This window comes from Crinia signifera, chromosome 4 (assembly GCF_055691185.1).
Source record: "Crinia signifera chromosome 4, ASM5569118v1, whole genome shotgun sequence".
In the NCBI taxonomy this organism is placed as follows: Eukaryota; Metazoa; Chordata; class Amphibia; order Anura; family Myobatrachidae; genus Crinia; species Crinia signifera.
In genome coordinates, this window is record NC_139220.1 from 278242474 (window position 1) to 278265875 (window position 23402).

General features: G+C 45.6%; 1 protein-coding gene across 3 annotated transcripts in view; it reads right to left on the reverse strand.

Moving 5' to 3' along the window:
- Positions 1–12306: 12306 nt before the first annotated feature.
- Positions 12307–23402, reverse strand: part of ZMIZ2 (zinc finger MIZ-type containing 2) — a 47925-nt gene continuing 36829 nt past the window's right edge. For all 3 annotated transcript variants that reach the window (XM_083184706.1, XM_083184708.1, XM_083184705.1), the window contains exons 14-19: positions 21796–21863; positions 20178–20246; positions 19422–19666; positions 16242–16420; positions 14184–14378; positions 12307–14103 (exon numbers count right to left, since the gene is read on the reverse strand). In XM_083184706.1, coding sequence (XP_083040832.1) covers positions 13996–14103; positions 14184–14378; positions 16242–16420; positions 19422–19666; positions 20178–20246; positions 21796–21863 — 864 coding nt within the window. In that variant the 3' untranslated portion in view covers positions 12307–13995. The remainder of the gene's footprint in view (positions 14104–14183; positions 14379–16241; positions 16421–19421; positions 19667–20177; positions 20247–21795; positions 21864–23402) is intronic.

Here is a 23402-nt window from a genome sequence, read left to right on the forward strand (position 1 = left end):
AAGTGCAAAATTGTAGTGCAGTCTTGGCTGGTGCAAACAGGCGATAAAGTGCAGTGGAGTAGTATATAAGTTGCTCAACGCGTTTCAACGCTAGCTTGCGTCTTCATCAGGAGCTGGGGTATAGTGTCTTGTCAGGAGACCTTATATTTATACCCTGAGTTAATTGTTCCCTTGATTGCAGGTGTGGGAACTTTGATAGGTAATGCATTTAATACAATTAAAAACATACATTTGATATATACAAAATAAACAATGTGGTAGGCATGCACAGGAGGAGTATGTAAAACATAAGTATTATACGAAATGACAATGAAAACAACCAATTTGTGAAGTATAGTGTATGGTCATGTGATCACGTCACGTGATCGGGGTTAGTAACCCAATCCCGGAAGTGACTTAATGGTAGATATAGTCTAGCTTGTTAATACAATAGGAGTGGTGTTCTGTGTTAGGTAGATAGCGTGATGTATATCACGAGGTGGTGGGATTTCACTAGAGCAATTAGATCCATAAGAAGTGAGCGTCTTTTTGGACCTTCAAATTGAATAGCTTACATCCGGACGGCCTCAATGAGGCACTTGAGCTAAACAGTGTAATATAAACATCCCTCTGTCATTTCCCCCCCCCCCCATGTCTCATCCACGCTTTTCTTTCTCTCTTATCCCCTTTATATGATGTACTCTCTGTGTTGCACCATTGCAGGGGATAATATTCATTGGTCAAATACATCGTCACAATCTAGCCTATTTTTGTGCATGATGCTTGAATGCATAGGTCACATACTAAATATATATCATGATTGTGGACGGCTTCATTAGCTATATATTTATATCCAGATGTGTATTTATATACATGTGGATATATACCAGTGTGTTCAGATTACATGTGGAACGTATTTAACGTTATAATTATGTATTTTATATGTACTAATAGCTTAATGTTTATTGAATTCATTATATCTCCATTTTTTATTTTTCTATTTTATTTATTATTTTTTATTTTATATATATTTTACATGTTTTATTTTTTATTTATTATTATTATTATTTTTTTATTTTTTCCTTTGTTATATTTTCTCTTCTATACTAAACAAATTTACATCATAAATCTTTCCAGTAGTAAGAGATACAGTATCTCGAATTCTTTATCATAATCTGTCATTATTATTCACTGCCCATAATATCTATATCTCTCCATGTCACCGCTATAAAGCTTATACATAGAATGAACGATTTGCCAACCATGTGTATAATATACTCTTACTTCCGCCCTCCGGGAACACAGCTCCCGGAAATAAACGGAGCGTTATGCAGAGATGGTCCTCACTGAGCAATAACTTCCGCCAACCATCCGCATTTCTGCCAATCGGTAATACAGACGCCAGACGCCCAGCATCCTTAGAGACGCTTGACACATATAAGAATGACGACTTCCGGCCAACCATACGTGCGTCTGCCAACCGGAAGTACGCGAGGCGGACACTTCCAGCCTACGAAGTGTAGACGCTCACTTCTTATGGATCTAATTGCTCTATTGAAATCCCACCACCTCGTGATATACATCACGCTATCTACCTAACACAGAACACCACTCCTATTGTATTAACAAGCTAGACTATATCTACCATTAAGTCACTTCCGGGATTGGGTTACTAACCCCGATCACGTGACGTGATCACATGACCATACACTATACTTCACAAATTGGTTGTTTTCATTGTCATTTCGTATAATACTTATGTTTTACATACTCCTCCTGTGCATGCCTACCACATTGTTTATTTTGTATATATCAAATGTATGTTTTTAATTGTATTAAATGCATTACCTATCAAAGTTCCCACACCTGCAATCAAGGGAACAATTAACTCAGGGTATAAATATAAGGTCTCCTGACAAGACACTATACCCCAGCTCCTGATGAAGACGCAAGCTAGCGTTGAAACGCGTTGAGCAACTTATATACTACTCCACTGCACTTTATCGCCTGTTTGCACCAGCCAAGACTGCACTACAATTTTGCACTTTACTTCCGGACCAGTTTACCACCCTCCAGGACCTTTCCTTTCCAAGCAGCCATTGCAACACCAAGCCTGGTATCTATATACCATAAGGACTGCCTAAAACCATCTTTATATTGATTCCTGGACTACTGGGCATTTTATCCGGATTGGGACATACCCATGCAGTATAATCACCAAGGAGATTACACATGCCCCCCCGTCTCCCTCTGGTAACTATACATGTGCTGATGCTTACACTGTGGAGCTATATTCAGAGAGCCTCTGTATGATTGCTTTTATATCTTGTTTTATTATCACTATATATGTTTTTATGAGAGCTCTCATTTATTCCTTTGTATAATAAATGTTTTGAATTTATGTACATGTGGTAGTGTACATTCTTTTCAGTTAAACCTAGCGCTGTACTCCCCTCTTTTTTGCTCATACATTTAATATCGGGAGACCTACACACTCCCTGTACAGCAGCTTTGGTTGTGCCTGGGTTCTATCCTCCTTTGTTAATTATTGGAATGAACTAAGGTGGCAGAGGGAGACTAAAGGGAATGTAGTAGTAAAGATTGGCAGAGTGTATGGATGATGGTCTCACCTAAACTCTGTCATGGAGTCTGAAGCTGCATTTGACCCAAATGGTTGGAATAGAAAATCAGTGTGGAAGCTAAAGGAGCTGATGTTTGCTAGGGAGCAGGTGTACAGTAGATAACTGGGACAGGCCCATGGGGACACCTACCTGTGGGATTTCAAGAGTGACATGGATTGTCTACACAGAATAACTAAACCATGTTGTGATTAACACCGTAAAACTGGGTTAGTGCAGAATGTACGTGACAGACAGGTCACACTGACACAGCCAGGAATGTGTGGGGCACATTTGCCTCTCACTGTTAATCACTGCCCCCCCCCCCCCCGAGAGCTAGGAGCTAATTTGCTGAGACAAATTTGTGTTAAATAATGAAGATTATGTATCTACTGAAGCTATCTCCATCATGAGAAATGGCGGCAGATACCTATTCAATGCTGTTGCTCCCGATAGCATTGAGGAAAGCAGTTCATCAGAATGGACCCTTGAAAAGCATTTGTGCCGGTTTGGCAGAAAACTGCCATTGAGTCTCAGAATCCCGACCATCTCCACAATACACAGCTGTTTTTGCTGATCGGCAATTGAATCCTACATGCTGATAAATTGGCAAGCGGGCTGAGAATGGGCCAGGGTTGTGACCATTCCAGCATGCCCAGCTCACATGTTAATTACTTGCATGGTGTAAATTTTTTCAATACTACAGATTCCAGCAAACCTATGACTACCAGGGCATGTTGGCAGTTGAGGAACCACAAGTACTATTATGCCCTGGATCCCAAGACTTGTAACGTGCCATGGAGACTTTCAAAACAATTCAACAGACAATGAATTAACATTCTGTTGCAATGACAGTATCTGTGCTATTTAGTAGAAAGCAGTGCTAATAATGATAGCACAGTGCCCATCTTCTTGCATTGTACTGCTCTCATACATGAGGGAGAAGCCGTATCAGCGCACTTAATGGTGCCAAGACTGCTTCTCCCTATAAACCTAGCCCACATGGGTCATATATTTCAGGTCACTGGCAGGTTCACTGTGTATAACCTACTGTCACACACTAAATATCCCCAGGTGACCTGGAAACTGAACTGTGGTTCTGAGGAACACGGTTAGAATCTGCTGTTAATATGGTGTTGCAGTCCTTTTTGTGGGTGGATCCGAAGTAGATGATTGGCTACAGAGCCTAAGTAATGTGAGCAGTTCGCCATGATTCTAGATGCCAACGTGGGACACACTGACTTGTAAGCAAGCAAAGATCTGTTTTCCTATGGGTCTCACACATAGTGTAGGACTGATGGAAATGTGTACTGATACGTGACTGCTGTGAAACCAATAGCACAAGTAAGTGTGGGGCAGTTATATAGCCATGTATAGTTCTGCAAACTCTTAGTGCGTTTGAGTACTAGATGGCCATATAGAATCAGAATCAACTTTATTGGCCATGTATGCTTGCGCACACTAGGAATTTTTTGTGGATTTACAGTGCAGCATCAAGCAGGGATGAAGGGGGGGGCAGGGGGAGAAGGCATTACATACATTTCATTAAGACCTTACATGTGGGGAACACATGCCCACCGAGTTGCACAGCGCCTAGGCAGCCATCAGCAGCGCCACTGGTCACTGCTACAGCCAGGTAGGTAACATTAAGCAGAGACAGTACAGTTATCACACAGGGAACACATACCCACCAAGCTGAACAGTGCCTAGGCAGCCATATAAGGCCCCTAATAATTAATGAGCCTGTTTCTAATTGCTGGATGTGATCACTTGTAACTGTCTTGTTCCCCTACATGTGACATTACTGAGATCTGCATATTACTGTACTTTTACTATCTTGCATACCTTATTTGAAAAGTTTGGGAACCACTGCACTAGCCGCAAAACTCGTACAAAGTATCAGACATTTTGTTTGTGGCACTCCTAGGCTTAGTTTCGGTACTTGTTTCCTAGAACGGCGGGCATCGCATGCCAATTGTTAACGCCACCCCACGATCAACGTCAACCCGAAGCGTGGCGAGCGCAGCGGTACGCGTCCTCCGACCTTTTCATACCCCCACTATCCACGTCGGTGTGGAGTTGAGAATCGAAAGTGTGGCGAGCGCAGTGAGCCACCGAGCTCGAAGCGTGGGGAGCGCACGCGGAATACGAGCCCAAAGCGCGGCGAGCTCACGCGGAATACATGTGAAGTAATCCGTGTCCGCTCACCACGTTTCGGGAGCGTGTTCCCTCGCGGGGCTCGCCACGCTTCGGGCTCGGTGGCTCGCTGCGCACGCCACACTTTCTATTCTCAACTCCACGCCGATGTGGATAGTGGGGGTATGAAAAGGTCGGAGGACGCACACCGCGGGCTCGCGCTCGCCATGCTTCAGGTTGATGTTGATCGTGGGGTGGCGTTAACAATTGGGGGGGCCATTTCACACTTCAGGGTGGGTATTTGGGGTCTGTGGGCCATTTAACATTGTTCCCTATGTGAAATCTGGTCAATTGGGCCATTTAACATTGTTCCCTATGTAAAATTGCGGTAATCGCGTCGGTTGCATCGCATGCGGTTTTTTTGGCCGCATGCGATGTGACCGACGCAATTTTTTTTCCTTGCGATGCCTAAGATCAAAATCGTGGGCGCAGTTCTAGGAAACAAGTACCAAAGTTTCTTCTTGAGAGCTGAATCTAAGGATGACTGAAACACAAATTTATTTTATTTAATATTTTTTTTCCTCAAGTAATGTGGTGAGGGACAGGAATTACTTCTGTTTGAATCGGTCCTGAACCATCAACTTAAGGCAACCCAAGGTGCCACAGCAGTTTGGGAACTTCTGCACTAGTGTGACTCTGCTGCCACCCAGTGGTGGTGAACTTTATAACATTTTCAGGACATTTCTGTGTTCTCAGTCTTACTGAATTGGTGGGCCACTGGCTATGGTCATTTATTTTACCATCCTCTACCATTAGACCATATTGCCTTACTAAAGGGTGTTTCATGTTTTCATTGTATTTTAACCTAATTTTGGAGACCCCCCCCCCCCCCTCCCTTTACTGGTAGCGAGGATCTTGTTAGAGCCTTCTTTCTTTTTGTGGTGTATGGACAGGTTTCTTAGTAAATCCACCTCGGTTACACCCCAGATCCCACATGCAACATGGTTAATCCTCAATGAACCATGGCAGAACTTTGGCGGTCTCTGCCTTCACCACCTCAGCTTTCCGATTCCTCAGATGGGAGGTGGTACAGCATCCATGGCAATCATGGCATATATTTCCCATCTTACCATGGCTCGCAACTTATTTATTACCAGTTAATTATATAGTGCGCACACATATTCTGCAGCACTTTACACAGTACATTCACATCAGTCCCTGGCCCAGTGGAGCTTACAGTCTATATTTCCTACCACATATACATGCACACCCATTTTGTTGGGAGCCAATTATCCTACCAGTATATTTTTGGGAGGAAACCAGAGTACCCAGAGGAAACACAAACAAGAATGGGGAGAATATACAAACTCCACACAGTTAGTAGATCTATAGATATTATGTAACCTTACTGAGAGGTTTTATATGTTTAATTCAGGGATCAATGGGTTCCTCTTTTGGATTGATTACATATTGTCCTTGTACAACTATTTGGGGAAAACTAGGGCAGCCCGGTCTTCTTTTAGGAAACCTCTGAGACAGTTATTAGGGGCTGTATTCAGGGCTAAATAAACTGAGTTTACAATCTTCTCTCAATGTCACCACGCACAAAACTTACATGCAGTCCCAACTAATGGGAGGCTTGCTTCTTGCCCAGATCAAACTGGACAACCCTAAACAATTGGCAGTGTTGGATAGGAGTGTTTGTGTAAAGCTGGATACGCACTTAAGGTGCCCATACACTTGTCCGATTTCACCCGATGCTGACGGATTGGGCCAAGATTGGCCCAAAATCCAATGTGTCTGTCTCTTGACCATATACAGACATGGAGGTGCTTTGTCTTTGCAGCATCGAGAATGTTATCTATACTATAAACACAGACTGGACGTAACCAAGCTTTCCTGGAATGGAGGAGGAGGACCAGCAATTCGTGCTACAGATCTGAATTAAGGCCACAATGAAAATTCACATTTAATCTTTTTTTTTTTTTTAAATCCAATATAAAACTTTATTCAGCAGTGATGTCTTTGCTTGCCCCATGTTCCACTGCCTACTTCTATTATCAGCAGCAGATTGAACAAAGCAGACTAAAGAAATGCAGAGGCAGCTGTGACATCTACCAGAGAATAAAGAGCCCCAAGAGCTGACATTTCATGATGGCAGCAAATGAAAACATTCTGGGAAATTAAAATGGACCCTGTCTATTCTAGGGATACGGTCACTAGGTCGACAAGCATTAGATCGACCACTGAAAGTCAACATTTATGAAGGTCGACATGGGTTAGATTGACAGTCAAAATATCGACATGGGGTTTTTCACTTTTTTTTTTTTTTTTTTTTGCTGACAGGCGGTATTCCATGCCCCACAATCCACTAGGGCGTGGAGCCTGAAGTATGGGGAGCCACGAGGGGACGCAGAGTACTTTTTTAGTGTCCACGTTGACTGTGCCAACATTCAGGGCTAAAAGTAGAAAATCCCATGTTGACCTTTTGACTGTTGACCTTCCCCATGTCGACATTCATGCATGTCAACATTCAGTAGTCGACATTATGCCTGTCTATCCAATGATCAATACCCCTGCCGTGTAGCTAAGTAGTGTGTGTGTGTGTGTGTGTGTGTGTGTGTGTGTGTGTGTGTGTGTGTGTGTGTGTGTGTGTGTGTGTGTGTACTAGATGAAAGAGAGGCCCTCAATCCACACAAACTCCACACCGGGTTTGGGGAGCATGCGGGAGACTTGCCCACCTACCCAGGGGCTGGATTTTTGGGAGCCCGAGTCCCGGCCATTCCAGGAGGATAGAGAAGTATGGATTTGGATGAGGTGTGTTCAACCTGAAATCTAAATGGCAGTTTAAAAGAGTAAACCAGCCTGTATTAACCCTGCACAGAACCAATATACCTCACCCCAAGCTAACCCTCTCTGCCACTTACACCTGCCCCACCTGCAGTGCACATGGTTTTGTGCATTAAGCTGGGTACACACTGGGCAATCTATCATTAACAATATGCACTATACAGCTATCATTAACGATACATGACCTACATCAGCCAGTGTATACGCACAATATAGTTAATGATGCGTGCCTTAAAATGTATTTGCACTTCGGGGTTCTCTGCCTGCAGATAACTACCATTTATTGGTCTGTGCCCTGCAAAAGCTGTAGGAAATCCAATGCTTCATGGTTCCATACCTCCCAACTTCTGTGTTGGGGAAATAGGGACACGAGCGCCCGAAAAGGGGGCAAGGCGTATGCAAATGAGGGTGCAGCTTATGCTAATTAGCAGCGACCTCATTTTCATACGAGAATAGACGCTGTGCGCACAGCGTCTATTCTATTAGATTGGGGGGTCTCCCAACTGCCACCCCCACAGCAGGACAATGCCTGCCGCGGGTGGGACAGCGGGACAGGACCCGAAAATCGGGACTGTCCCGCTGTAATCGTGACAGTTGGGAGGTATGCGGTTCTGTGCTTTTGAGCAATGCCTTTATATCTTCTAACAGAGTTGGTTACTAATACCCCTTTCAGACATACGGCAAAATCCCAGGATTTTTCACGCGCACAATCCCGGGACTAGGGTATGTCTAAAAGGGTCTACCCGGGATTTTAGTCCTCTAAATTCCCGGGTCCTGCTACCTGCAATGGACCAGGGATTTTTAAAAACCCAGGTTTGAACCGGGACTAAAATCCCGGGTAGTGGGGGAAATTTACCAATATGAAAAACCTAGTTTTTCGTATTAGTCGTATGCAAAGTCGTGTTCCGGAGGGGAATGTACAAAGCAGTCAGATACGACTGCTTTGTAACCCTCCGATGGTGTAACCATTCGTATTAGCTGGCCTTATATACGGCCGCTAATACGAATGTTTCTGGCAGTCTGCACGGATCAGTCAGATCCGTGCAGGCTGCAAGGTGTAAAAAAAAAAAAAAAAAAAAAAAAAAAAAAAAAAAATAATATAGAAAAATTAAATAAATAAAAAATAAACCAGCGTGGGGTCCCCCCCACAGCTGTAACCAGCACCAGGCTGAAAGAGCCGGGGCCGGTAATTAAAAATCAGGGAACCCGACAAATAGGGGTTCTCCGATTTTTAACAACCAGCTCCAGGTCCGGGGCTGGTTCCCAAAATACGGGGGACAAAATGACTAGGGGTCCCCCATATTTTAAGAACCAGCCCCAGGCCAAACCAGCCAGCAGGGTAATGTCACAGCCGGGGGACACTTATGATATAAGGTCCTGCGGCCAAAACATTAACCCCCTGACCAGGGGCCCTGGGGGAGTGGGGACCCCCAATGAAGGGGTCCCCCCCCCTCCAGGACTTACCTGACCAGGCTGAAGCCTGGTGCTGTCCCCAGTGACCCTGGGCGGTGGTCACCGGGCTGATCTTGGTGTAAAAAAAATAACAAACTATTGTTTAATACTGGTGAACTATGTGTCCCAGCAAGCCTCCCCCACAAGCTGGGACTTGGAGAACCACAAGTCCCAGCCTGCGGGGCATTAAAGGGCCCGCTGGGTCTTGTAGTTCCACAGTATTAAAAATAGTAAAATAAAACACACTGACACACACTTAAAATAAAACTTTAATACATCCAAAGCCCTTACATACTAATACTTACCTATCTTCATCCCGTAGGTAGCCCTGGTCCTGATCTTCTGGTCCTGTGTCGTCTTCTGGCTCCATGTCGACCGTCGCTGTCCATGTCGACCGTCGCTGTCCGGGTCCGACGAAATCCATGGAGGAAGCTGTGGAAGGAAACTATACTCACCTGTCCCAGGGCGACGTAGTCCAGGGAAGGGGTCTTTGCAAAAAAAAAAAAACCGAGAACGCGAACCAGACGAACAGCTGAGCCGCACGGTACTCTGTGTACATCGTGCGGCTCCGCCCCCGAATGCCGCTATTGGCCGCACGATGTACACAGAGTACCGTGCGGCTCAGCTGTTCGTCTGGTTCGCGTTCTCGGTTTTTTTTTTTTGCAAAGACCCCTTCCCTGGACTACGTCGCCCTGGGACAGGTGAGTATAGTTTCCTTCCACAGCTTCCTCCATGGATTTAGTCGGACCCGGACACCGACACTATTAAACCTGTTCGCAATGACACTAGTCGACATAACAGCTTTCGACCTTGTTAATTCTGCTATCCACACCAACCCGAAGCGTGGAGAGCGCAGCGAGCCCGCGAGGGGCGGCGGTACGCGTTCTACGACCTTTTCATACCCCCACTATCCATGTCGGCGTGGAGTTGATTTTATAAAGTGTGGCGAGCGCAGCGAGTCCCACGAGGGGACGCGGATACCTTCACAGGTATCCGCGTCCCCTCGCGGGCTTCACAGGTATCCGCGTCCCCTCGCTGCGCTCGCCACACTATATAAAATCAACTCCACGCCGACGTGGATAGTGGGGGTATGAAAAGGTCGGAGGATGCGTACCGCCGCCCCTCGCGGGCTCGCTGCACTCGCCACGCTTCGGGTTGGCGTGGATAGCGGAATTAACAAGGTCGACAGCTGTTATGTCGACTAGTGTCATTGTGAACAGGTTTAATAGTGTACCCCTAGACCTAGCGTCTAAATTTAGATGCCCCCATCTTAGTGGTTTGCAGGGAGTCTTGATTTAGACGCTTTAGCGTCTAAATCCCCGGGGTGTACAGTTCAGGGAGTCTGGATTTAGATGCTTTAGCGTCTAAATTCCTGGGGTGTCCAGTTTACATGCCCCCCGTTGTCAGCGGTGCGCAGGACTGCCTATTTCACTGTGGAACTACAAGTACCACGATGACCAGGCAGCGCTGATAACGTAGCTTACATAAGGAAAGCAGCCACGCGCTGCCCTGATAACAGCTAGAGCGGCAGGCGCACAGTTAAACAGAGCCTCTGGCAGGCTGCCAAGTTTCAGACACAGACTGTGCGCGCGGTGGCGCCGTTGGTACTCTTTACCTAGCACGGCGCCCGCGATTACAATCGCGGGCGTCGGGGGTAAAAAATCGCGGGCGTCGGGGGTAAAAAATCGCGGGCATCGCGGGTAAATCAAAAACGGGTGCGACGCGATGCCCGCGATTTTCCCATAGGGATCAATGTTAAAAGTCAGATTGGTCGCGATTTTAGCGTTAATTGGCTCAATGCCCGCGATTTTTACATAGGAAACAATGTTAAATGGGCCACAGAGCCCTAATAGTCCCCCTGAAGTGTGAAATGGCCCCCACAATTTTTAACGCCACCCCACGATCAACCCGAAGCGTGGCGAGCGCAGCGAGCCCGCGAGGGGCGGCGGTACGCGTCCTCCGACCTTTTCATACCCCCACTATCCACGTCGGCGTGGAGTTGAGAATAGAATAGTGTGGCGAGCGCAGCGAGCCACCGAGCCCGAAGCGTGGCGAGCGCAGCGAGCCCCGCGAGGGGACGCGGATACCTTCACAGTTATACGCGTCCCCTCACGGGCTTCACAGGTGTCCGTGGCGACGCGGACACCTGTGAAGCCCGCAAGGGGACGCGTTTACCTGTGAAGGTATCCGCGTCCCCTCGCGGGGCTCGCCACACTATTCTATTCTCAACTCCACGCCGACGTGGATAGTGGGGGTATGAAAAGGTCGGAGGACGCGTACCGCTGCGCTCGCCATGCTTCGGGTTCACGTTGATCGTGGGGTGGCGTTAAAAATTGTGGGGGCCATTTCACACTTCAGGGGGACTATTAGGGCTCTGTGGCCCATTTAACATTGATTCCTATGTAAAAATCGCGGGCATTGAGCCAATTAACGCTAAAATCGCGACCAATCTGACTTTTAACATTGATCCCTATGGGAAAATCGCGGGCATCGCATCGCACCCGTTTTTTAGTGCATGCGATGGTCGCGATGGGCGCCGTGCTAGGTAAAGAGTACCGCGCCGTGAAACTACACAAGTACCTAAAGCTTGCCTTACATCTACAGATTTCTGGTCAGATCTGACTGGTTGGAACAAAATCCTGGTAATGGATGAGAGCAAATGACAGTTGACCATTTGCTTTGAAATGCTATAAAACTAACAAACTGTCATCCAGATATTACCAGGATTTTGTTCCAACCAGCCAGATCGGACAATCGATCTGTAGATGTATGGCCAGCTTTAAGCGAAGTCTAATCTGATTGGTTGCCCATAGCCACATCCCATCTTCGTAAATAACCTCCAGAGACTCCGTGGCACACAGATATACAGGTGCCCCATATCATATTACTCCACACAGTCTCCTGGTGTGTTCTAGCCACATCCCACAGAGTAGCACCGAGACAGTTTGGCACAAATGCAGTAATGGCGTGGGTGGTCCCATCTGCAGGATAAGGCTGCTCTTAGGGCAGCTGTGCCTCTGCAGTTGTAAAGGCCTTCACATTCAGGGGGCTAGATCAATAGAATCAACCAAGGTTCTGCTACAGTGGTGTCAAACTCATGGCCCTCCAGCTGCTGTGGAACTACACATCCCAGCATGTCTTGGCACAGTTTTAGTAATCATTATATAAAATCTTTTAAAGGGCATGCTGGGAAGTGTAGTTCCACAACAGCTGGAGGGCCAGGAGTTTAACACCACTGTTCTACTACATAACAAATACAAGGAAAAAAAACTAATTTCAATATATATATATTTTTATTTCTGCAAAACGCACATATTTCCAGCACATAGCACAAACCCTAGATATGTAAATAGAAACCCGACATTTAACCACCCTCACCAGCCTGATCCCCCTCCCCCTGGCCTGTTTTCTTGTGTCTGGAAAGAGTTAACTTATATTTGGCTTGCAATGTATTTGTACTTCGGTTGTTGAGGAGCGAGGGTGGGGACTTCATTTTATAACTGGCGCCACACCTCAAGCAAATTCCTTCATGGCTTATTTAAAAAGACAATTCCTTTTTTGCAGGATGACAACTTTTCTTTCTTTTTTTTTTTCTTTTTCTTTTTTAAAAACCAGAAACAAAGTTATAAAATAAAAAAATAAATAAAAACAACTATGACTGATTGTTGTTGTTGTGTGTCTTTACAGCACTGAGTCTTGCCAGGTACCAATAAAACAATAAAAACCTGGGGGTTAAATATAGTCACTGCCCATTCGTGACTTAAAGTGCATCTGTCCCCTAAACCCAGTTAGGCAGCCATTTTGTGGGTTGGCCCAATATGCAATGAGAAACCGGCTCATAAATTCACTAGAAACCCGTGAAATCACTGAGGAGCCATCATTGTGTCTCACGCCTCAGTGACATTCCTCACAGACGTTGCTGAAGGCTTACGTGATTTAGTGATTTCCCCAGTTCCTAGTAAAATGGAAGCAACAAAATGGCTGCCGCCACTGTGCGTAGATAACATTTGAACTTGATATTCAGTTACATGCTGCATCCTTCCCTCTGTTATGTGATATCACACAAAACACACATATATATATATTTATAAATATATATTAATATACTGCATACAGATTCCCACTCTGCTGCAGAGTGAATAATGTAGCTATTTCAAAGCTGCAGTCCCCCATTTTATTGCATGTACAGTAGGTGATGCTGCCTGGGGTATTGAAGCTTTTATACTGGAAAATAAAAAAACATACAGCGACAAAGACATAGAACTACAGAGCGGATCCTCTGTATTATAGCTATATGTTGCGACATTACCTCAGACACTGGCAGAGATTGCGGGAGCTACAATCAACTGTCACCCAAGAATCCTGCAGCATCCATTATAAACCAAATCCTCCCTCCCGCCCCACAAAAGGAATGAGTTCTGAATAATGGACCAGCAATAATATACATTTATACACACACTCACACAAACAATGTATGTATTTTTAAATTACAAAAAAGAATAGTGTGTATGCTTACACACGCCTGCTTTGTGCTCTTCGCTTCCAGTGACAGAGGTCCCCGAATTAAAAATAAAAACAGCGCAACAACCCTGCAACATACAGGCTGGTACTCAGTGGCTAAGAATGTTTAAAAGGGTGATGGCAGAGGCTGCGGGACCACCTTTGTCTGACCCAGGAGGTATAAACCAGATAAACATTGCTGGCTGCTTAAAGTGATGAAATCTCAAGATGTCCCTTTAAGAGTAGTCAAATATATTTATTGGAGACCTCCACAGCTGCCGGCGCAGCACCGCAGATTTTAAATAGTGCAATGGCCTGAATCAGTCTGTATCCACCTATAGAGGCAAATTGGGCCACATCCGGATTGGGTCTTGTGCTCTGCGTCCCTCCCATCATACCTACAGTTTAAAAGTTGCGAATGGTGAAAAATAAAAATGTATATAATGATGTGGAAGGAGCATCAGTTATTTTCGAAAAGGGACAGAAGGTCATCATTGCCGCTGCTTGGAAGGTCCGGGGGTCCGAGGTAAGACAGCAGCTCATCTGGGTTTGTCAGTTCAGGGAGAAGCTGGAATACAGAGAGAACAATTAGACTATGTAACAAAACAACAGCGACATAAGAAGAGCGCAAAAGAAGCCGTCTCTTACATCAAGTGAGGGTTCCGTTACATCACCAGCAGCTGGCATTGACACAGAATGGTTGAATGCCAGGTCACCTCCAGGCTGAGACATCGCTTGCCGTGATTGATTCCGATGGTGCAGTTGCTGTGGTGACTGGCTGCTGAGGTTGGAGGTGTGAAGTGACTGGGAGGGATTGTGCTCAATGCGTCCAGTTGAAGGAACCTGTAATGGCATGAAGCAGAAAATGGTCACAGTAAGACAGAGCATGCAAACAAGTTGAAAGTCACATGTTGCTTGTATTCACGCCTATGGCTGATATCAATGAGTTTTGCACTGGCTGCTGAATTACCGACATAACATTTCGGTGTGCTAGCAGCAGTTCTGTCGGCTGGGCCAAGAAACACCTCATAATGCAGCCGATTGGCTATCTATGAACCAGAGACCTCCTATAAGGCACTTGGTATCTCACTGAACCGTAATGATTCCGGAAGTTACGTTTGCATGTACCGTATATTCATGCTACAAAAATGGCTGTCTGCTATGCAGAAACCAAGTTGCCTTAATGAATCTGAATATGTTGATTGAAACACTGATACCTTTACCAGAGTGATTTTCCTATGCAGACACCAAAAATTGTCTCCATTTACCTAGAAGTAATAAAAATGAATGCAATTCTCAGCGCCAATGAGGCTACTGGCTGAAATTACAACTTTATTCGGAGGCTTTGCCAGTTTTCAAGTAGGTGCACGTGGTACTGAGTCACACCACACATCAAGGTCTTCCTTACTGATGTTCTTGCTTCTGAAATGGCAATAGAGTGCAACCACTGTGCTCAGAAGCAGCTTCAGAAGGCTGATTGGTCAATCAGCAAAGCCGCTAGAGCAAGGATAGGGAACCTTTGGCCCTCCAGATGTTATTGAGCTACACATCCCAGCATGCCCTGCTACAGGTTAGCTATTTGGCCTTGCTAAAACTGTTGCAAAGCATGCTGGTATGTGTAGTTCGACAACAGCTGGAGGGCCGAAGGTCACCCATCCCTGCACTAGAGAGAGTCACCCCGAGGAATCATTTGGCCGCTAAAGTGCACTTTATAGACTGTTTGGAATAAAGACTGCCACAAGTCAGGAGTGTTATGATTGCCGAAACATTATTACCATCCTCACTTTCACACAGGGGGACATTACATGTGGGCCTGTCACGGGGATGAGCAGAATTATTTCTAATACACTGCACAGGAAGCTTACATGGAATGTTACTTGCTGTTGTTCACTTAAAACAAAACCCTCCAAAATATTTTTGATTATGGATCAAATTGCTTTAGAACAGACTGATTTTGTTCATTTTACAGAAACGCTTTGTACGTTTCCAAAGCACAATACTGAAATTGGCAACACATTTTCCTGTCACTACCGTACTGGTATGGTGCCATAAAAGTCTACACAACTACGATTTAAGCATATGTAGTAACAAGATGTGGGAAAACCAATAAAAAAGTAGGCTTCTGCAGGTATAATGACAAGTAGAACTAGTCCAGATTCCAGTTGTAGAAGTTGGAGAACTCATTTAAAAGTGCAGCAGGCACCCATAATAGGTACAGGTAGGGTAGACAGATGTGGCAGGGGTGGAACCGCTGGAGATAATGGAGTTGGTTGCCGTTGGGCTCCAGCCCTCCATGGTCATTGTGGAGGTGCTGCATAGCTGTAGGTGGCGGTAAGCAGGATTGTCGTCAGGGGAGGTCACCAACATTTATCTTGCCTCCGGGCAACTGGGATGAAGTTACGCCACAGTGGGCCTTGCTCATGAGTGCTGCATAGGTGCCCTGGCCTAGAACGCCTCACTCCCGATACATGTGGTGACATGACGTCACAGAACAAATGCAGGGAACTAGGTTTGTCCTTTACCTGAACTCTTAGCAGCAGGGTGGTGCACCTTTTGCACACCTCTCTTGATGGCCAACCCCGATGGCTACTTTTGTATATTAAAAAACCCAGGCCAAATAAGGAGAAAATAATCAAACATCCAGTAAAGGGGCAAAACAATGCCCAGAAAAAGAAGCACCATTTGGTCAGACTCCTAGTACTTCACCTGTCCAGTCATTGGGGGTCCTCCTGTCTTCTCTTGGCTCATCATTGAGCTTGGAATGTCAGACTGATAGGAGATTGGCGGAGGGCCATTGGGGGTGAAGTCATTCATTGTGGGGGTGCCTGGGTTGGAGGAAGGGAAGCCACCTTCAGAGAACCCCCCTGGATTCTGGAAAGTAGGACCTACAATGGGAGTAAATGACAGTATGAATGCTGGGCACATCACCTATGCTACCCATTACAAGCTCACCTCGCGATAAGTCTTTTCTGTGCTAGAAATGAATGAAGTTACCAAGGGAGGGGAGTCAGCTTCCAATGCTAAGAACATCTCCTGTTTCTAGAAAACCTCTATCCCCACACAAGGCAGCTAATCTCTGTCCGCGATAACAAGGTGTCCAAAATAACAAAATAAAATAAAAAATAAAGCCAGTGGGAACGGCTATAATACACTTGCATGATATCAATATTACAAAGGATAGGCCCAGGTTTTAAGGCTTTGTATCTAGGAATTCATATCACTGGCTACAGATGTGTCCACATAGGCCAGGTAGAAACATAGAAACATAGAATTTGACGGCAGATAAGAACCATTTGGCCCATCTAGTCTGCCCCTTTTTTACCCTTCAGGTAAACTCAACCCTTTTTAATCCTTATTTCTTTGTAAGGATATTCATATGCCTATCCCAAGCATGTTTAAATTGTTCTACTGTCTTAGCCTCTACCACCTCTGATGGGAGGCTATTCCACTTATCCACTACCCTTTCTGTGAAGTAATTCTTTCTAACATTTCCCCTGAACCTACCTCCCTCCAGTTTCAGTGCATGTCCTCGTGTTTTATTACTTGTTTTCCTTTGAAGAAAATTTCCCACCTGTACTATGTTAAAACCCTTGGTACACACCAGAACGATCCTGATTGTTAGTAGATTAGCAGATTGTGTGATTTTCACACGATCTGTTGGAGCACACAATCTGCTAACAATCAATGCTAACGATCTGCATCCAATCTGATCCCAATCCGATCTGAGTCTGTATCCAGTTGAATGGATCTTTTACAGATCCTTACTGCAGCAGGTAGGATCTGTAAAACGACAGCGGGGACGCGCATCGGATTGGAATCGGATCGGAATTGGACTTGCCCAATCTACATACAATCTGCATCCAATCGGTCGGAATTGGATCCAGATTGAAGGAATTGAGCCCTAATCGTTCTGGTGTGTACCCCCCCATACATCTACCCTCCATGCGATACAAGTCCCCGTGTGATTTGTCTTTTTTTGCTACTTTAAATAGTGTCTAATTTGCAAGACGTAACAAATAAGACGCACAAGCAGCTTCTGCTGATTAAACGGATATTCCGCAAGACAATATTTATCGAGTGACTGCCGCTGTGTCTGCATAAGCAATGAATGGTTACATTGTTTTCTTTATAAAACAGTGTAAGTTGCAACATGTCTTTATTCAGAAATACGAATGCTTTATCATTTTCATCAACAGAAGCTGCTTGTGCTTTCCATTGGCTCACTTATTGCAAATAAAATGCTATTTAACAGAAAACTTTGGCAAAAAAAACAAAAACAGACACCTGGCACTACCAAGTCGAGTCATGGCATGGTGCATCTGGAAGGGTTAAGACTATATGTAAGTGGTCACATCTGTACATCCTCTATTTTCAAACACCAACCAAATGCAGTGTAGAATTCAGTGGTTCCCAAACTTCCTAACATCACAGAGCCATAGGGCAGGCATGGCCCGCCAGCTGTTGTGAAACTACACATGCCAGCATGCCTTGCCATAGTTTTAGCACTCGCTTATAGCAAAACTGTGGCAAGGCATGATGGGACTTGTAGTTTCACAACAGCTGGAGGGCCATAGTTTTGCCATGCCTGCCATAGAGCAGCCACACTAATTTCACAGCACCTCTTATTGACAAGTTTGTGAAAAACTTTATTAAAATAAATTGTGCTGCCCGGTCATCAGTAAGGTCAGTTATTTGGTGGTTGCTTTGCCGTTTGCGCACATATTTTATGATTAGCAGCCACCAGCTCTGGTTCTGCCCATCATTGACCTTCACAAATGCCCTGTGGCACAAAGTTTGGCACATATCCTCTCTGTCCTGCATGTCTTGAATCTATCAGGACCCCAATATCTGAGCTTGTTCAGTTGATATAGTTTTAAGAAAGGAATTTTTTTAAACCATCTAATGACATTCTGTAATGTGGCGCTATTGTGGGACCGCAGCGATTTCATGGTCTGTGGAAACCGTTCTATGGATCACCTGCGCACCAGCTCAGCAGTGCTTTCCCTCTGGAAATTATTTAGATAACTACGTAGCTGTTATGTACAGGTCAATTTGTAAATATTGCTAGAATGGATAACACTGTATGTAGGAGTTGTATCTACTGTTTTAAACAGCTAAACTAATACCTCTGGTTCAGAACCCTGTGACTGCAATGCAAAAAAGTGATGTAAATTACTGTAGTGCCTGACAAGAATGAGATATTAATGGCGCTACACATCAGAATGAGGGCAAGGCTTGTTGGCCTAAATTCCTTCAGCATGTGCCATGTGAGACTGGCCATACGCACTAAATGGTGAGATGAAATGATAACCGGGCATAAAATATTATCTGATTGACCTGCAGCACAACCATATGCGCAATTGTGCATACACAATAGACTATGTTAGGGGTGGCCAAAGTGGTCCACGAGAGCTACCAATGGTCCACGTTTTCCGAATCACCTAGCTGGTGCACAGCTGTAGTCATCAACGGTCAAACAGGCTGCATTCATTCCTTCTATAGATTCACAGGGTGCCTGTCATACATGAACTGTTGGTAGACGTTGAGCACAGGTTTGGCCGCCCCGGCACTATGTAGATGGTTTGTCACAACAATTTGGAAATCATTCCAATGTTGCCATAGTGTGTACCCCCCCCCCCCCCTCTTAGTTACAATAAAAGCTGAGAGAGGGGCCACTGACAGTGACTGATACATGGAAAAGACTATGAAAAGATCTTGCATAATTAAAAAAAAAAAATCTGGAATAGTTTCACACAGTGAATGTCATTGTGGGACGGTCTACACAAATATGGATACCAACAAAAGTAGTAAAATAAATAGCATACAACAGCAGCCGTAACTGAGTAGTCATGGTGCCATATAGATCAGCTCTAGAAAGATACTCACCCTGCGGGCCACCATAGTCTGGTCGGACGCCGCCTCCTGACTGCATACTATTGAAGGGAGAAGAACCTGGTCCTAGAGCAGCGATCATTTCCATCACATTCGGCATGACCATGTGTGCGGGGCTCAGACTCCGACAGCGCTTGAGAACTGGCCCGTCAGACTCTTCCTTCACGTGGGTGTCTGGCTTCACCGGGACCGGTTTCCAGCAACACGAAGGATCGATGGTAATCTCTTCATAGTCAGAGCTGGGCAGGAAGAGGACAAGAAGTGGAATCCTAATGAATAATTGCTATAGACACAGTAGCCTCTCCAAAATTACATTGAAGATTGATTACACATTATAAGATCGATCCAAAGCAACCAGGTTTAAAATATATGTAAAGCACTTCGCACACCAACCCAGATTTTACAATAGAATGACTCTGCATTTATTTTACTGTAGCTTTTCCTTTAACGTTCATTCAGAAGTTGCTCACTTCCTATTGCCATACTGCTCAAAGTCCCTAGTGCCTGATGAGTAGCAGAATAACCGACCACTTCGTAGTACAGTGTGAGGTGACAAAGCATTAATCAGGATCATAGACATAACCTACAGCCCACAACACAGCATCCTGCAGGCCTCAAACATTGATAATATCTTATCAGATGGAATCTATATTAGATCATGAAGCTTGACAGTGGATCCCCCTCCACCATACAGACAGAACGTCCATATACTACAGACATACAGCCTCAGTGCTATTCGGTATTACTCACTTCTGAATATACAGCAGGGTCCCCAGCATGTACTGGTCCACTTCTAATCCTTCCAACAGGGCGGTTTTACTGCAAAAAGGACAAAAATAAAAATCAGATCTCCCAGAAGTAGTGACCCAGCGGAGGCCAGACAATACAGTGGCACAGTCGGCTCTGCAATGATTTTACCTAAAGTAGAACATACAAATAGGAAACAAATGTTTAATTAGATGAATTATAAAATGACAATGGTTCCAGGTAGAAGTCCAGCTTTTTTGGAAAATAGGAAATGCACTGGAATAATATAATGAATGTAGACTATAGGTTCTATGCACGAAGCATTGGAGAGCGATAAAGTATCAGCCAATAAGCTGCCGCTTGCCATATTACAGAATGTAGGGTCTATGTACTAAACCTTGGAGAGAGATAAAAGGGTAGATGTATGAAGAAGTGATAAGGGAGGAGAAGTGATAAAGTGCCTGGTACTTTATCACCGGCCAATCAGCTCCTGACTGTCCCTTTTTAAACCCAGCCTGTAACTCAACAGTCAGGAGCTAATTGGCTGGTGATAAAGTACCAGGCACTTCATCACTTCTTCATACATCTACCCCTTTATCGATCTCCAAGGATTAGTACACTGGCCCTACAATCTGTAATGTGGCAGCTTGAAGCCACTTCGGTTCACCGAAACTGTGAAAAACGTCTGTTTTCTGTTGATGACATTTCTTGGAGGCTAATTGTATACCCTTCACTAGGTTTCTGATATCTTTGGCACCATCTAGTGTCTGAAGTTATGTACTACATGCATAAAACCAGTAGCGCATATTTCCGAACAAGAACGTAAATGGACGTTACAATTTTATGCCATTAGTAAAATGTGCACTAGAAGGCCTTTCTTACAATGGAACATATCCTCATTAGGGTGGGGCAGATAATCCTATTTACTTAGCGATAAGGGATTTCTTACAATAGCTGACACATCAATAATCCTTGAAAGAAACGTAGACTAAATGGATTATATAATATTGTGTAAAAAGGGACATGCTGTAACCCATAGCAACTAATCATACTGATGTTATCAGCAGTGTAATGGAACCAAAACATTCTGTAATATCCTACAAGCTATTTGACAATTACACCAAGTTAATATTACATTTTAAATAGTTTAAATATGAGTGGAACAAAAGCAACTCCTTGGCGGCTCTAAGACTTGTTCAATAAAGAACATTCATGTGGTGACCAAAAGATCGCAAAAAAATAAAATAAAAAAAAGTAGTAAGTAAACCTGCATTTTAATTGAAAAAAATGTATTATTGCAGAGGAAAACATCCTTGTATAATGCTGGGTGAACAGTGTACCAGCAATATGTCTTACAACGCCGTTCATGGACACATCGCATCGGCTCCGCCAGCACACAAGATATTAACGCATTGTGCTGCGTGTACCTGTACACTTGCTGCAGAGCCCGCCGTGACATCACAACTGGGACGGCACATGTAAATGCCATGCAGCTGCGATGTCAGACCACACATTGAGTCGATGATTAAAAAAAAAAATATGTAATTACGATCTGTCGTCCTAGTGTGTACTTAGCACAGGACTCCAAGGGAGGTGTGGGAAACAGGAGCAGGACACCTACTTGCACACAGGGCATCTCCAAGTCCCTCGCTCACAGTTCAGCTGCAGGTAGGATTCCAAGTCAAAACACTGAGGGGAAGAAAAAGAAACTCTTAAAGTCTAAGTAAATGACACAATCCAGGAGCCTCTACCGAGGATCCGTGCCCCCCCCCCCCCCCCCCCTCTGCCTCTTATTCTCTCCTTTTCCTTTCTCCTTTTGTAACTCTATCATCCCTTTTGCCTATCTATGCTTCTATTTTCTTATTAGTCCAACTATTGGATAAAGTTGCAGACTTTTAGTCCTACATAGGGTGGCCTATCCCGGGGTCGGCGGGATCCCAGGATTTGGCCTCTAAAACTCCGGGAATAGACTGCGCATGCGCAGTCTAAAGCCAGGCAGTGTCTGAGCGAGTGCTCAGACACTGCCCGGCTACTCCCGTCCTGGCAGTGCTGCTCTGCGCAGCGCGACAAGGTTACAGCGTGCTTCCGGCTTCCCGACACCCGTTTTCACTGCATGCCCACCCGCCGGATCCTGGCTTCGCCTGCCTGGCTACAAAACGCCTGCCCAGCTTCACCGCACATGTAAGTTAATATGCGGGACGGCCAAGGAGGGTTTTTCTTATTAGGGAAGCCAATCCCGGGATCGGGCATTTTTCAATCCCGATTTCCGGAATTGAAAAAATGCCCCGGGATTGGCATCCCTAGTCCTATAGTATGGATAAACTACTTATACCCCTTTCACACTGCAGCTATAACACGGTAAATTGCTGATTTTTAACCGTTTCAAAATGGTTAGAGCTGCAGTGTGAAAGTGCCAATTTTAAATTACCGGTTCAAGTGAACCGGTAATTCAAAATGGTTAAAAAGCAGAGTCCTACACGGTTCAGACCCGTTATTTCTGCAGTGTGAACCAGTATTTTGTACCCTACACTGGACCCCCCCCCCTCCCCTGGTACCTGGCCAGCGGGATCTCGACCCCCTCCTCCCCCCTCGAACCAAGCGGGGTCCCCCATTTCCTGGAACCAGGCAAGCGGGGTCTCCACCACCCCCCCCCTTCCCCCAGAGACGCGGGGTCTCTGTCTCCCACACGCTCCCCAGGTACCTGGCAAGTGCGGTCCATTGCTCGGGAGGCAGCGGGTCCCTTGAATGGGCTGTGTGCAGACCCTGCTGCGGCAGGCAGACACACACGTGAGAGCGGGTGCTTCTGGTGACCCGGCGAGCCACTGCTCCTGCAGGCAGGTGAGCGGGGCTGCTGCCCTGGGAAGGGGAGGGAGGTAGGTGCTGGCTGTGTGCAGACCCTGCTGCAGCAGGCAGACACACAAGAGCAGGTGACCCGGCGAGCCGCTGCTCCTGCAGGCGGGTGAGCGGGGCTGCTGCCTGGGGCAGGGGAGGGAGGTAGGTGCTGGCTGTGTGCGGACCCTGCTGAGCGGGTGGTCCAGGTGACCCGGCGAGCCGCTACTACTGCCGTGATTACACTGTGCGCTTCTGCCGGTGCTGGGGATGCTGCTGCAGGCGAGTGAGTGTGGCTTCTGCCCGGGGAAGGGAGGTAGGTGCTGACATTTCAGGGTAGGGGCTGCCGCCCCTGGGTCACCCCCTGAACCCGCTCTGCCTACTGCCGGCATTGTAGCT